Genomic DNA, 16,850 nt, shown 5'->3' on the forward strand with positions numbered 1-16,850 from the left:
CCTCATAGTATTTAACCCATTGCATGCAATTGATGGCGATAGACATCCAATTCATTTAAACTGGGAAGACTGGCTGTGTTTTGTCAGGTTTCAGTGCCAGACAGCGCTAGACCAATGGCGCCACTAGGGGGTGGCCAGGGGTGGCCACGGCCCCCCCAATAAATTTGTTGGCCACCCCAATGGCCAATATAATGTCAGATTGTAGTAGCTGTGGAACTCAAAATGTTGACTGGGCTGTTATGGACTATGCACATTAAATCATTAGTAATATTAAATATAATAGAACAAACCAAAGTATATCAGTAGGCGTGTTTTTCTGAGAGTTTTCTACTGGCCTGTTTAAAGTCCGTGTTGCCCAACGACAGCTCCAAAACATCACTGCTCTAAAGGAGATCTGCATGGAGGAATGGGCCAAAATACCAGCAACAGTATGTGAAAAGCTTGTGAAGAGTTACAGAAAATGTTTGGCCTCCGTTATTGCCAACAAAGGGTACAGTGGTATGAAAAAGTATCTGAACCATTTGGAATTTCTCACGTTTCTGAATAAGATCACCATCAAATGTGATCTGATCTTTGTCGAAATCACACAGATGAAAATACAGTGTCTGCTTTAACTAAAACCACCTAAACATTTTTTGGGTTTCATATTTTAACATAGGATAGCATGCAAACAATGGCGGAAGGGGGAAAATAAGTAAGTGAACCCTCTGCCTAAGGTGACTTAAAGAGTAATTAAAACCAATTTTTAACAAACATTTTTAAGTCAGCTGTGTGCCCAATCATTGATGAGTGGTTTAAAGCTGCCCTGCCCACTACAAAACACACACCTAGTCTTAATGAGAAGCATTGTCTGATGTGCATCATAGCTCGGTCAAAACAGCTGTCTGAAGACCTGTGATCAAGGATTGTTGATTTGTATAAAGCTGGGAAAGGATATAAAACCATCTCCATAAGTTTGGATTTTCATCATTTGACAGTCAGAGACGTTGTCTACAAATGGAGAGAGTTTGACACTGTTGTTTCTCTCCCAAGGATTGGCCGTCCACCAATGGATGACGCCAAGAGTTCAGTGCAGAATACTCAGAGAGGTAAAAAAGAATCCTAGAATGTCTCCTAAAGATTTACAGAAACTACTGGCACAGTCCAATATCTCTGTGCACACATCAACTATATGTAAAATTATGGCCAAGAATAGTGTTCATGGGAGGACTTCACGGAGGAAGCCACTGCTGTCTAAATTAAGGCAACCCAAAAAGGCACTTGGACACTCCACAGAAGTTTAGGTAAGTTTTGTGGAATGATGAAACCAAAGTTGAATTGTTTGGGAGTAACAAACACTGTCATGTGTGGTGGAAAAATGGAACAGCTCACCAACATCAACATCTCATCCCCACAGTGAAGCATGGTGGAGGGAGCATCATGATTTGGGGCTGTTTTGCTGCCTCAAGGCCTGGACAACTTGCAATCATTGATGGAAGAATAAATACAAAAGTTTATTAGGATGTTTTGCAGGAAAACCTGAGTCCGTCTGTCAGACAGTTGAAGCTAAAAAGAGGATGGATGCTTCAACAAGACAATGATCCAAAACACAAAAGTAAATCAACTTCAGAATGGTTTCAGAAGAACAAAATACACGTTCTGGAGTGGCCAAGTCAAAGTCCAGGCTTGAACCCCATTGAGATGCTGTGGCATGACCTAAAGACAGTGATCCATGCCAGACATCCCAAGAATCTGACTGAATTACAGCAGTTTTGTCGAGATGAATGGGCTTAGATTAGTCCTGATTGATGGGCGAGACTGATCTGCAGCTACAGGAAGCGTCTGGTTGAAGTTATTGCTACCAAAGTGGGGGCCACAAAATATTAAATGTGATGGTTCCCTTACTTATTTTCCCCCCTTCTGTCATTGTTTGCATACTATCCTAATTAAAATATGAAAACTTATACATTTTGGGGTGGTTTTAGTTAAAGAAGATACTGTTTTTTCATCTGCGTGATTTTGACAAAGATCAGATCACATTTGATGGTGATTTTATGCAAAAATGTGAGAAATTCCAAAAGTTTCAGGAACTCTTTCATACCACTGTAAATAAATAAATAAAGAAAAAAACACAATGAAAAGGCTGCTGTCGGCGGTCTAAACCATTTTGCGCCTCCAAGAGAGGGCTCCTGTCCAATATGTTGGAGGACTGTGATTTTTAATTCAATTATCTCGTTTTATTTGTTTTTAATACACAGAACCTTTCTCAAAAATTACAAGAAAATGGAAACGAATTATTAGAATTCTACACTTTTCTCCGATAAGTAAATTTATTGTAAAAATTACAAACTTCAAAAATACCCTTATAAATTATTAAAAAAAAAAAAAAAATTAAAATAAAGTTAATAAAAACAAAATTATTAAAATTAAAAAAACACAAATGCACTCTGGTTATGTAATGTCTTAAGTTGATCTTCTGTTTCTTATTTCACCGTATTTAACTCTCTTATTTCACCGTATTTAACTCTTTCGTGTTTGAATTATGATTTTTTTTTTTTTTTTTTTGTTAACCCTTACTCGGCACTCATTTTACTCATTGGCTGACTGCGCTAGATGTCCATTCCATTTTGTTCGGGGGGTGGGGGGGGGGGGGGGGGGTAATGAATGTTCATTCATTTGCCACTACCAGTCAATTCAATGGAGCATTCACGGCCAGTCCTCTATCATCTATCGCCGTCAATAGCTTGGAATTTGTTAAACAGTATTATAAAAAATCAACTTTTAGAGTGTTCCTTGGATTTGTTTTTTTCCCTTTTTAATTTAATTAATGTAACTTTTATTGGCATTTTATTCATTTATAAATAGTTACTAATAATAATAATAATAATTGTGAATTTTTTATAGACTGGGATATATTTTGTCACCTTTCCTGCTATTGACAATGACAAACGTCCAATTCATTTAAACTGAGAGGTCTGGCTGCTAATGCTCATCTTTCAGTGCCATTGAGAGCTTCTAGACGTTCGATCCATGTTGACTGGGAGGCTCAAAATGGATTGGACGTCTGGAGCCGTCAATGGCAGCCAATGACGCGAACAAGACGCACACAACCAAACTCACTCGCAAGCTGTCAATCACGTGTACGCATGCGCACTGCAGCACCATAACCAGCAGCTGAAGCTTGTGTCAAAACACAAGAGGGAAATCGGCAGCACGCAGCAGCAAATCTGGGCGAGCTTTCATTTTGGTGGGAGTATTTATAAAACCAGATTTTTCAATAACGTGCACATACCATGACAGAACAATCAGCGTTACTTCTCCGAAAACAACTTGCAGGTAAAATGAATTTCACTCTATACGGGGCAAAGTAATCCAATGTAAAGTTTACGTCGCTATGAGCTAACGTAGCCACTTAAAGCTATCGCGTCAAGACAAATGTACACTTAACATGGTGGTAACGCGCACTTATAGCTTCTGGCTCCTGATGATAACACGAAATTCATAGTTAATGCAGCTTGACGTAAATAACACCCGGAGAACCGATAACAGAAATACAACGTTGCCTTGCTAACAGGCTAGCGAGTTCGTCACTAGTTAGCTGACAGAACAAAGGAATTATCAATACAGGGACCATCAGCTTTAATCGTGTTTACCTAAGGATATAGATTCACAAATCACAGTGTTAAATAGACAGAAGCATTTCTATATGTGAAATTTTACTGTTTTAAAACACTAACGAAGTCGTTATTTCTGTGATTATATTCATTGTTGTGAGTTTTGCTTTCTGTGGACAATCGCAGGTCGTTGTTGCTGACTCTAAATTGCAAACTAATTGTTGTCCAGGTGGCATTCTCTGACAACAGCTATTGATAGCATTCATCGTGCTGCTCCCACAAATGCGAGTCCCACTCATCTAGGAAGATGCAGCACAGACACACGATGCGTGCTGCTTGCGAAATGACTTTCAAGCTCATCTGTCTTTTATATCATTTACTCGTAACAGTGGAAAACAATCTCCAATTGAATTCACTTTTTAAACCCACATCTTTCACTGTTTTTCTCCTGTGATGTCAGAAATAAAATAAGCCGCAAGATGTAAACAATTCAAGAAATACAATTTTAAAAACTAACTGGCACGTCATTAATTTATGAGGCGAACAAATGCTTTTAATAATTCATAGATAGAAATAATGTAAATTTTTTTTTTTTTTTTTGCTTTTTAATTATCATTTTGCTTAACGCTGCACACCCACTACCTTTGTTAGCATACGTGGTATGAAGATGAATGAATTAATTTCTATATACTGGTATTAAAAATAAAATAAAATAAATAAATCCAGTACATAATGATTTTAGCAATTCCCATTGCTGTTAATTTAGGGCAAATTTAAGAAGGTAACAAGTAATTAGTAACATAAGGTACTTCAATCTTGATGTAAATAATAAACAGAATCAGCTTAAAACTAATAACACAAATAATTACCAGTATATCTTCATGGAAAATAGCACAAGTTTACAGGACAGGGAGGAAAAGGTAAATAAACCCTTGGATTCAATAATTGATTGATCCTCTTTGGGCACCAATAACCATATTCACATAATTTCTTTAGTTGCAGATGAAAACTGCACAGCGATTGGCATTGTTGGTTTCGTCAATAATGACGATAACAAAAATATTTAATAGATTAACAATTTTTTTCGCGAAGATGACGAGAGGGTAACGAGCTACAGAACGTGTCTTTGAGACTAAAACAATGAAACGGATGCAAGTTTTCGTCTGATGAGACGACAACGAGACAATAATGCGCAATAGTTTTCATCATGTTGACAATGTCTGAGATTTTCATATTGTTCGTGTAGTTAGTTAGTCAGTCTATATCGTAGTAGGCATGTGCCGGTATGATATTCTGACGATGTGATAACCTTAAGCCAAAATATCACGGTGTTGCAATTATAGCCCTAAAATGTGTCACTTTGAAATATCTGAATTTAAACTTTTTTTTTTTTTTTTTTTTAAATCCATTGCATAGGATTTTTATTTTTCAAAACATATTAGCGAGTTGGAACATAAGTATGATGTTAAGGTAAAATAAAAAAAAGAATCTAAATTAAAATAATGCAGTCCTTTGGGTGAGCCTAAACCCACAGCCACAGCTCAACATTATTATCATCAGAACAAAAATAATAGAATTATTTTCCATAAAAAGCACGTGTGTGTATGACTCGTATCATGTTTTCATTATACACACACTCTCTTTCTCAACACCGACAGTTGCCAGAGAGAAAAAAAACACGTTAAACCATCGCTAGACACGCTAAACACGCTGGAGTTCACGCTCGAAGCTGGTGGGAAACGTTCATTACAGTGTTTACTAGAGGTGTGCGAAATTTCTGATTCTTAGATTAGTCGCGATTCGGCTGTGGAAAATTCAAGAGCGATTCACAAACATCCAAATTCCGATTATTGCAATATGTCAAGTAAAGCGAAACTAAAACACAGTCAGCGCGGTCTTCGGGACGCAAGGAGGAACGGACCGAGAGTAAACATCATGCTTGTCATTACCCGGGTAATTACAATGCTCAACTCACGGCTCTGGCTCAACTCATGCCGCTAGATAAAAAAAAAAAAAACAATAATTCCTGAGTGCTGCCGACAGCCGCTACAAACTAAATCCACATAATGCTATGGTAGATATCACTTTTATAAACAACTGTGATGTGAACTGACAGACTCGGCGGCATTAGCAGCACACGTGTAGAAAACTAGATGCGAAATGACAGACTTAAAGCAGTAGACTTCTCTGGGAGGCTGTTGTACCGAACCTTCCAAGCGAACCTAATCAACTTTTTATTTAAAATACTCCTAAATTGGCATAACCTTGACTTTCTTTAAAACAATTTAAAAATTTTCACATGTCAAAGGTAGACAGAAGGCAAATTATGGAATAACGGGAGCAATTTTAACAACTTTAACGGTTGATACACAACATTAAATCAATTGAATGTAGTTTGAAGCTGCTGGTACAGAATGGGGACTTGAGTATTTTATTTACTCTTTTGAACTGTTAACTTGATACTGAAAAAGTCGTTTATTTAAACCTGAGAGGCTATTTGTACAATTTTTGTAACTAATGTACGAAACATTAAAAGCAGCTAATAGCTTGGAGGGGTTTCATCAATAATTGATTTATAATCGAATCGTAGCCTCTGAATCGTAATCTAATCGTTAGGAGCCCAAAGATTTCCGCCTCTAGTATTTACTAACCTTTCGTTTTGTATAAATGCGAAATCATATTGGAGGTATTGCCTCCTTTGCAGCCACCCTTCGCAAACATGTTTTAAATGTCGGTTTGTCCTCTTCCTCTAAGCCGCGGCTGTCTGTAGCTTTTCTGTAGCCGACGAATACCCATACCAGCAATTTCATTTTCTTCGATGGGGGAAAAAGTTGAGAAGATTTACCTCCTCCAGCCATTATGTAGCACAGCTGACTCACTGACACTGAGCAACAACCGGTGGGAGAGGGTTGAGCCTTACAGCTGCAAACGAGGGATTTCTCCATCCATTTTTGGGACATAAAAAATAGCTAATACCTTAAAACCGTTAATTGGCACATGTCTATATCGTAGAAGTGTTTGGGTTGTGTCACTTATGTGACATGTCCTGGGCACCCACCCTGATCGTCACCGGTGACTGGCAATTAACTCATTCACTAACAAAGATGTACAAACATTGATATTCTTCAAAGCTGTGCTCCAGGCTTGCTTTTATCTTGGTAAGGGAGAATATGCAATGCTGCTTTAGCCTTTCGAGGTCTGTGCGATCATCACACACTAAATGTAACTCATAGAGTTAGTATATCATTTGCATTCACATTAACATAACTTTAGCATAGCGAGCGTCCTCGTAAACTGTTGTTGTGTTGTTTTTGTTTTGTTGGCGTTGACCACATACTTACAGTAGTAGTGCTCCGTCCAGCCGGTTGCAAATAAAACCATTGGAAAACCCTCACTAAGTTGTTACTGTCGTTGTAGACGCTACAATATGTGGTTGTCTGTCAATTTTCATTTGAAATTGTTTTGACTTTGTTTTTGAAACCTTTTATATTTTACTATATTTCTTGAAATAAAACCTTTGAATTTTTATAAATGAAAACATTTTGAGTATTCGTCGACTAGACGAAGACTAACACATTTTGAAATTATTAAAATAGGACTAAAACTATAAGTATTTTGGTCCAAAAGATTATGACGAAAATTAAAAGGGCGGCCCAAAACAACACTGGCGACAGGGATTAACATTTTTTTTTTATGTTTCACCATTGTTCTTGGTGAAAATGTTGCAGTTACGCCAGATTCCTGGACTCTGATGTAGATAGCTTTCTCAAGGTTGTTCCAAAGCATCTAAATTTTGCTCATGTCAGGACTGTTCATCAATTTTCTAAATTGATCTCTAAGGTGCCATGACAACATTGCACTTATGGGGGGGAGGGGGTTCCAGAAGTCCATATCATTTAGATGGAGACAATGTTTTAGGAGGCTGAAACCGCGAGTACCTGAAAACTCCTTCCAGAATGGAACTCTTGATGACGCTCCAACGTGTCGTCATGGTCTAAATGGTTGAAACCACAAAACTGACTATAAATTAAAAAAAAAAAAAAAATACAAAAAAGATCATCCACTATTAAAACCTCCCGTAAATAAGATTTTGTCAAAAGTAGCCCAAATTTTATCAACCTTTTGAAAACATCCCAATTTGGCAGGAAAGGCTCAATCTGGCAACACAGTCTCCCATACTCCTTAACAGGAGCAGAAGGATTACATGCAAGCCACATGTTTTGATGGTGCTGCCACCTACACACTGGGCTTGGAATTTTCATGCACTTTTGCATCTCTGAAAACTGGCGTGATTTCCGATCACATGATCGGACGTGGACATCCCTTTTTTAGAAATCCATGTCTCTTATTTTTCAGAGCTCAACAAGAACCCTGTGGAGGGCTTTTCGGCAGGTCTAATAGATGATGACGACATTTATAAATGGGAAGTTGTGATCATCGGTCCCCAGGATACCCTTTTGTAAGTTAATTCAGTTTAACTTTATTTGAATGTTTCTTATGGCTGTATGATATAACTGTCAAAATCATGACATTACACCTGTCATGAATATCAGTTAATGCATATGACAGTTGTCATTAACTTATTCACTGCCAGCCTACAGTAGGTCACTGAGTACGTGTTGTGGTAGATGGTAAAAGAAGGAAATTCCAATTGAAAGAGCCTATAAACTGTAATAGATGCCCAATCCATTTCAAGTGGATGGGACCAGCCCCTTCCACTTAAAATGGATTCGACGTATATTGCTGTCAATAACAGCCAAACGTTAAGTGTCATTTATACCCCTTTCCCACTGGCCAAAAAACCCATGTCAACCCACCAACAATCGGCTTTTTGTGGCAGTGGGAAAGGTGCAGCGACCCGCCTCGAGCCGTGTCAATCAACCCGCCAAGCAACCTTTAAAATCACCTCGGCTCTGATCGTCATGCAGTGTGAAAGCAAAACCCCAGTCAACACCCTAATCTACGTGGTGACGTAAGCTCTTAGGTGATGCGTCATAACAACGTGCCAGTCGCCTCTCATTTAACACGCCCCACAACCGTAGTTACGTCGATGCTCACAACAAAGCTAGTAGAAGAAGAAGAATTCACGTCGCCTACGTTGCCTCAGCACAAGCAGAGTGTTGATCCTTTGCTACATTTCGACCATTTTGAGGGCAGTAAAAAGCATGAAAACAGAACACAAACGGAAAGGAGGCTTCCATGTTGCTCTGTATTGTTTACTTCCTTGAACTGAATGAATTCGGTCGCACTTGTCGCACTTGTTTTTTTTTTTTTTTTTTTTTTTTTTTTTTTTTTTTTTTTTTTTTGTCAATGGGAAAGGTGCCAAATGCCAATTGCTAGTGGGTTGCATCAGCTTGGAAAAAACGCGCGTTGACCCACTAGTTTCAGTGGGAAAGGGGCATTAGTAAATTACATCACTTTTGATGCACAGTTGGTATTGTTTCAATTATCCTTGGGTTATGGTTTAGTTATGACCCGTAATGACATCTGTCATAGGCGTTCATTCACGTTCATCACAAGTGTCATTTCATGATTGACTCTAATGACACTGTCATACGCAGCATTCAAATAATGTGTGACCATTAGTTCTTTTTAGACTGTCAAACCCCCCCCCCCCCCCAAAAAAAAAAAAAAAAAACTATTTAACTTTGACATCTTTTCTATTGCAGTGAAGGAGGGTTTTTTAAAGCATATTTAACTTTCCCATATGATTATCCTCTTCGGCCTCCAAAGATGAAGTTCATAACAGAAATCTGGCACCCGAATGGTAAACACACAGTATTCACAGATGCGCTCAAGATTTTTACACATTTGACCTCTTTCCAAGTATATCAAAAGCTATTGTTTAATTTAGCACTTCATTAGAATATTCACTTTAATTATTACAGTGCCTTGCAAAAGTATTCGGCCCCCTTGAATCTTGCAACCTTTCGCCACATTTCAGGCTTCAAACATAAAGATATGAAATTTAATTTTTTTGTCAAGAATCAACAACAAGTGGGACAACATTTATTGGATAATTTAAACTTTTTTAACAAATCAAAAACTGAAAAGTGGGGCGTGCAATATTATTCGGCCCCTTTACTTTCAGTGCAGCAAACTCACTCCAGAAGTTCAGTGAGGATCTCTGAATGATCCAATGTTGTCCTAAATGACCGATGATGATAAATAGAATCCACCTGTGTGTAATCAAGTCTCCGTATAAATGCACCTGCTCTTTGATAGTCTCAGGGTTCTGTTTAAAGTGCAGAGAGCATTATGAAAACCAAGGAACACACCAGGCAGGTCCGAGATACTGTTGTGGAGAAGTTTAAAGCCGGATTTGGATACAAAAAGATTTCCCAAGCTTTAAACATCTCAAGGAGCACTGTGCAAGCCATCATATTGAAATGGAAGGAGCATCAGACCACTGCAAATCTACCAAGACCCGGCCGTCCTTCCAAACTTTCTTCTCAAACAAGGAGAAAACTGATCAGAGATGCAGCCAAGAGGCCCATGATCACTCTGGATGAACTGCAGAAATCTACAGCTGAGGTGGGAGAGTCTGTCCATAGGACAGCAATCAGTCGTACGCTGCACAAATCTGGCCTTTATGGAAGAGTGGCAAGAAGAAAGCCATTTCTCAAAGATATCCATAAAAAGTCTCGTTTAACGTTTGCCACAAGCCACCTGGGAGACACACCAAACATGTGGAAGAAGGTGCTCTGGTCAGATGAAACCAAAATTGAACTTTTTGGCCACAATGCAAAACGATATGTTTGGCGTAAAAGCAACACAGCTCATCACCCTGAACACACCATCCCCACTGTCAAACATGGTGGTGGCAGCATCATGGTTTGGGCCTGCTTTTCTTCAGCAGGGACAGAGAAGATGGTTAAAATTGACGGGAAGATGGATGCAGCCAAATACAGGAACATTCTGGAAGAAAACCTGTTGGTATCTGCACAAGACCTGAGACTGGGACGGAGATTTATCTTCCAACAGGACAATGATCCAAAACATAAAGCCAAATCTACAATGGAATGGTTCAAAAATAAACGTATCCAGGTGTTAGAATGGCCAAGTCAAAGTCCAGACCTGAATCCAATCGAGAATCTGTGGAAAGGGCTGAAGACTGCTGTTCACAAACACTCTCCATCCAACCTCACTGAGCTCGAGCTGTTTTGCAAGGAAGAATGGGCAAGAATGTCAGTGTCTCGATGTGCAAAACTGTTAGAAACATACACCAAGCGACTTGCAGCTGTAAATGGAGCAAAAGGTGGCGCTACAAAGTATTAACGCAAGGGGGCCGAATAATATTGCACGCCCCACTTTTCAGTTTTTTATTTGTTAAAAAAGTTTAAATTATCCAATAAATGTTGTTCCACTTCACGATTGTGTCCCACTTGTTGTTGATTCTTGACAAAAAATTAAAATTTTATATCTTTATGTTTGAAGCCTGAAATGTGGCGAAAGGTTGCAAGGTTCAAGGGAGCCGAATACTTTTGCAAGGCACTGTATATTTCACCAAATGACTGGTCAGCTAATAATACTCATTCAGATATTTTGTTTGCCACGTTAAGCATGACCTACTCCACCAAACTCTGACTATTGTTTTATTTTGTGTACCTAGTTGCAAAAAATGGGGATGTGTGCATTTCTATCCTGCATGAGCCCGGAGAGGATAAATTTGGCTATGAAAAGCCTGAAGAGCGCTGGCTGCCGATCCACACAGTTGAGACAATCATGATTAGTGTTATCTCCATGTTGGCAGACCCCAACAGTGATTCACCAGCTAATGTAGATGCTGCTGTGAGTTGAACTATGTACTTTGTCTTGATTCGTCCTTGTGATGTTGACAAGTACGATGTCATTAAAAGTGAAGTCTCTTTCACAGAAAGAGTGGAGGGAGGACCCAAATGGTGAATTCAAGAGAAAAGTGGCTCGTTGTGTAAGAAAAAGTCAAGAGATGGCCTTTGACTAGAAGTATATTGTGAATTCCAGGGTGAGTACAAGGAAGTATTGAGGCAGTCACTTTTTAGACTTTTCATGATGCATGTATGTAATTAAACAGGGTATCTGCTGGGTCTTAAAAAGTCTTGAGGAAAAAAAAAAGTCGTAAATCCAATAATTTGAATTTAAGGCCTAAAATGTTTAAAATGCTCCTAAAATATAATAAAAGGTCTTAAATTCAATTTTGAAATGTCTTAATCTGTTGACATTACTTTACTACTACGACTACTACTACTTGTAGTAGTGCTTTGTACTCATTTGTATCACAGTGTGAAAGAGCTGAGAACATATTCACATACAGGTAGTCCCCGGGGTAACTATGTACTCGACTTATGTGATTTCGACTTTACGATGCTGGAGTCTCGTCCGCCATTTTGTCTCCAGTCGTTTTTTTTTTGTTGTTTTTTTTTTTTTTTTTTTTGTCGCTTAAACAGTATTTTATTGTGGTTTTTGAAGCTTTTTACTTCCTTCACTTTTGACAATTCGTAAAGCTGTAACACAGATATGTACACTTTAGGGTTGTTCCGATCATGTTTTTTTGCTCCCGATCGGATCCCGATCGTTTTAGTTTGAGTATCTGCCGATCCCGATATTTCCTGATCCGATTGCTTTTTTTTTGCTCCCGATTCAATTCCAATCATTCCCGATAATTTTTCCAGATCATATACATTTTGGCAATGCATTAAGAAAAAAATGAATAAAACTCGGACGAATATATACATTCAACATACAGTACATAAGTACTGTATTTGTTTATTATGACAATAAATCCTCAAGATGGCATTTACATTATTAACATTCTTTCTGTGAGAGGGATCCACGGATAGAAAGACTTGTAATTCCTAAAGGATAAATGTGACTTTGTATATTGTGACGAAATATTGCCATCTAGTGTATTTGTTGAGCTTTCAGTAAATGATACTGTAGCCATTTAACTTCTGCCCAAATGCATGATGGGAAGTGCAACCATGACTGTGCGTCGTGGTACCAATTGATATATCTTCTCTGCGTTGGGAAAGAACATAGGGTGTTAAGAAAAAGATCAACTACTACCTCTCTTCCCCACATTGCTTCCCACGATTATTCTAATCATTGGGAGAGGGATTGTAAGGCTTTAGCCATTTAAAAAAGGGCTTCAAAGGCTGCCAAAATTCACTCTACTCTTTTACTCTGCCTTTTAGCTCTATATACTGTATGGGTAAAACGACGCCATTATAGATTGAACGCGACAATGCGTGAGTGGGTCGTGTAGCGCATGCGTTAATTGCGTTAAATATTGTAACATGATAAATAACACCAACACCAACCAACCAACACCAAATGTACAAAATATTTATTCTCGCCGTTAACGCGATAAATTTGATAACCCTACCTTAAGCTTAAAGACTCTGGAAGAGTGTGACACATTATGTCTGTGACGTTAAATACAATTAGAAAACGATTTAATTTAAAAATATATATATATTAAAAAAAGGCATGTCCGATATTTTTTTGCCGATTCCGATACTTTGAAAATGACGTGATCGGATCGGGACATCTCTAGTACACTTATGTTCAAAACGACACACATTTTAACAATAAAACACGAAACAAAACAATTGGTGTTCAAATGTTCATCTAGTCTGATCAATATGTAAATTTAGTAGATTAAATGAACCTAATTTGCCGAAAAAAAGTCTACTAGCTTAAATGCTACGAATGCTAACGTATTTCCAATTCTCATAGCAAATCGCTCAAACATAACTCCACAAACTGTAGTTCTAAACTTAATTACAAATGCATACACAAACATATATTAGCTGTAACAACTTATAGCCTTATGTTGGCCAAACCAGCCGCTGTCCTTTATCCATGTCAGATGAGTCTGCTCCTGTCACACAAGGCGACAGTCCAGCCAGACCCAACGCTGCCACCAGAGGGCAGTGTATCCTCCATATGTATCCTCCATCAATAAACAAAATACAATGCCTTTGGACCATTATTTTGAGATTTCGGGGTATTTAAAAGGTTATTTCCGACTTGCGCGGAAATTTGGGTTACATCGCTAGTGTAGGAACGGAACTCGTTCATAACCCGAGGACTACCTGTACTTTGCAAGTAATTCCGGGCCTCCAATTTACCATTCAAATTTATTGTACGGTAGTGCCTACGTGAAATTGGTCTTAAATTTTATTCATTATGGTCTATTAAAGTCTTAAATTCGGCTTTTTGAACCCTGCAGAGACCCTGTTAAATGACTAATTGGTGACAGTGCCATTAGCAACTAGACATAGTCTCTGGCTACGTTTAAATGGACAGAATTTCTCAAATTCTATCAATTTTTGGATTAACATTATGATCGGATGCACAGTTTTCATGGACACTCACAATATTGATCCGATTAGGACTTTGTTTTCATGCATCAAGCTTTCAGTTGGAAGAAATTATTTTAACATGCACACTTTGACCAAAAATCTTCTTTTGACCAAATATAATGGAGATAGTAATTTGTAGAAGAATCCAGCACAATGACCTCCGTGTTAACCAAATATCGCTCTGTCCATTTCTACATTAAACTTTTTTCCCATTTTTCTACCATGAAGTCTTTCAATAATTTTAAGACTATTTTTCTCTAGCAACGTATTAAACTCGGATACAGACCAGTTTAGTCTTGCGCCTACCCTGTCTTCCATTCACTCTTCTTCTAGTAGCTTCTGGGAATGACGGAAATGCATTTACTGACGTCACAGACATGTGCGAAAAGACTGTTTGTTCCAAAATTTTGCAACGCTTTCATACGTGACGATCGGATTATCAGTTGACATGAACCACCTTGTTCGTTCGGAATAGAATCTTGATCAGAATGGAATTAGCGTCCATGTAAACGTAGCCATCGTCCAATTAAAATCTATGACCTTGTCACACTTAAAGTTTTTATAGAAACGCTAAGACAGCTGTTTTATATTTTGCTTTATTGGCAAAATCCTGACTCTAGTCCACAAAAATAATAACGTATAGTTTTAAGTCATTCGCTCTCCAATTTATAATGGCAGTTAAAAGCATGTTTTTATGACTTTCCCAATTCCTTCAATGCATTTTATATCTTTTATTTGGAACATGAAATTCGTAGGCCAAAATTGTTTTGTTTAGTTTTTTAACCACATTCTGTTTGCACACAGTCTTGTTACAGCAGATGAAGTACGGCACAAAAATCTAATTCCGTTTTTTTTTTTTTATCATCAGTTTCCAGTGAAGTTCATAAAGTTCATGTTTTTGCCAGACTCTAAGTTTATAGCTAAGTATGTAACAAAAACATTTTGTATTGCAGTCACCCTTATATAGCAGCTTTTGTTTAGGCTTGCTAAGTGCCCAGTGAGAAGAATGCTCATTTCACAATCCCCCATGACTTCAATAGCAATTTCAAAACCAAGACTTTGCTATAACATGCCTGTCATCCAGCAATGGTTAGCAGATGCTGGAACAAATATCAGTAGCAGCACATAGCTGTATCTGACCATTAGCTGGTGCTGTACCAGTCAATCTGTTATATGTACACTAATATTAGTTATTTTGTAATCTAATTTAAGCATGCTATTGTAATTAATCTTCTTTCCACCCCTCAATTTAAGGAAATGCCTCCAGAGGGAAACGTTCCGACTTTTGTGCCCCTTGTTTTGCAAGATAAAAGGAATTTTCAACCTGGTTTCTGCGAGCGGTTGTAATGTGTCACAAGAAGAGCAAATTTGAGAACACTACCAGCGAAATTCACCTCCTTCCTACCTGGAATTGTATATTTAATTTTATTTATTTTGGAAAACTAATGATGTAAAATATGTCACTACTGTAAATTAACTTGCTTTTTTATCTGCTGCTGAACAGTTTCTACTTTATACTACCAGGTTTCTTATGCAATTTAGTGGTCAAGAGTGAGTCGAACAAATGAAAGCCTGTTACCTTCCCGTCATCCCCCTGTCCTCTATTTCATACTGTACATGTCAGTCCATCATACTGTGTATCTGTCAATAGATGTGATTGTGATTTTCAAGTCATTGACTCACTGTTGCCTTTTATTGGCTTCACTTCTTCACTGATTATTTTTCAGAAACAAGGTAAAGACGATTTTGCGGCAATTAAACGTCTCATCTCTATTTTTTAATGAAACCGCCACCTGCATCAGCTATCCTCGCTAAGGTGTTGCAATGACTATCGTGCATGATCCCGTCAAACTCTCGCGTCTTGTTGCTAATTGTCGTTGTCAACGGAATGGCTTACTCTGCCTTGAGAGCCATGATCTTCTAGTATATTGACTTGCACACGCATGGCTAACATTAACACTAGGTTTGTGCCAACTTCTCAGGATTCAATTCCAATGTTGCAATTAGCACCCGGTGGGATAGACTTTAAATAGGAACATTTTGTCAGCTACCACAACCAAAAAGGGTATGTGGGGAGAAACGTCTACAAGCTGTGATCATTCTGGGTGCAGAGTGTGTACTGCTGTGGCATCTGAATTTACCTCAATGTGGTTGTTGAGTTCTCAATGTGGGGATGCTTGGGGGCTCTGTTGTAGAACTGGACTAGCTGTCGGTATGTTGTTGCACATTGGGATTTCTCTGTAGATCATAAGTTTCACATTGGTTTAAGGTGCAGATGCTAAGGACTCGGTAGATTGAAAGGTCAGATTTTCATTTTTTTTTGTTCCTGGAACATTATTAGTCAACATGTATCACTTTAACTTCACAATTAGAGTTTTCTTTTTAAGTTTTTTTTTCTAACACGTAGAGTTGACATGTAAACACTTTTAATTGGAAAAAGACACAATCCTGCATACACTTTTACATAAACGAAAGTACACTGGTCAGAAAATACAGGCATTTTCCTCCTCAAGAATGGACTGAAATCACCATTTATGGCACATGCAATCAGAGTTGAATGAGTTGTATGTGAATGATTCCATCTACAATGTACAATCCTGAGTGAATGTGATCTATACTATTTTAGTAGACATGTTGAGACTTGATCATGTCACTGCTGTCAACGTTTTACGTCAGAATTTTCTAACCTACCATGACCTCTTCTGACCGGTCTTCACTGTATTTGCACAGATTCAGTGCGTTTTTCAAACATCATTAAGCAATACGCTCTGAAAATGGTGTCCAGGTAATCTTGCCTATTGGTACCCTTATAACGTTGCCACCAGTTTTGTTTTCCATTTTGTTTCAGCGCAATGTATATTGGACATGATGCTCAATAAAGTGTGTAAAATGAGTGGTTTCTGTTGACTTT

At 38.1% G+C, this 16,850-nt stretch overlaps 1 protein-coding gene across 1 annotated transcript; it reads left to right on the top strand.

Moving 5' to 3' along the window:
* The first annotated feature begins 3,136 nt into the window (after positions 1-3,136).
* Positions 3,137-16,832, top strand: LOC130913106 (ubiquitin-conjugating enzyme E2 G1-like). The gene is made up of 6 exons (XM_057831433.1): positions 3,137-3,315; positions 7,950-8,052; positions 9,263-9,360; positions 11,206-11,384; positions 11,470-11,577; positions 15,194-16,832. The coding sequence occupies exons 1-5, from the start codon at positions 3,273-3,275 to the stop codon at positions 11,554-11,556; spliced, it is 510 nt and encodes a 169-aa protein (XP_057687416.1). The 5' UTR covers positions 3,137-3,272; the 3' UTR covers positions 11,557-11,577; positions 15,194-16,832.
* Positions 16,833-16,850: the final 18 nt, after the last annotated feature.

Source organism: Corythoichthys intestinalis, chromosome 3 (assembly GCF_030265065.1).
Source record: "Corythoichthys intestinalis isolate RoL2023-P3 chromosome 3, ASM3026506v1, whole genome shotgun sequence".
Lineage (NCBI taxonomy): Eukaryota > Metazoa > Chordata > Actinopteri > Syngnathiformes > Syngnathidae > Corythoichthys > Corythoichthys intestinalis.

What these genes read in the sequence shown, in the direction of transcription:
- LOC130913106 (XM_057831433.1), top strand. Translation starts at nt 3,273, where the DNA reads ATGACAGAACAATCAGCGTTACTTCTCCGAAAACAACTTGCAG. An exon ending in TCTCCGAAAACAACTTGCAG is followed by an intron (nt 3,316 to 7,949) that starts GTAAAATGAATT and finishes CTTATTTTTCAG; the next exon opens with AGCTCAACAAGAACCCTGTG. An exon ending in AGAAATCTGGCACCCGAATG is followed by an intron (nt 9,361 to 11,205) that starts GTAAACACACAG and finishes TTGTGTACCTAG; the next exon opens with TTGCAAAAAATGGGGATGTG.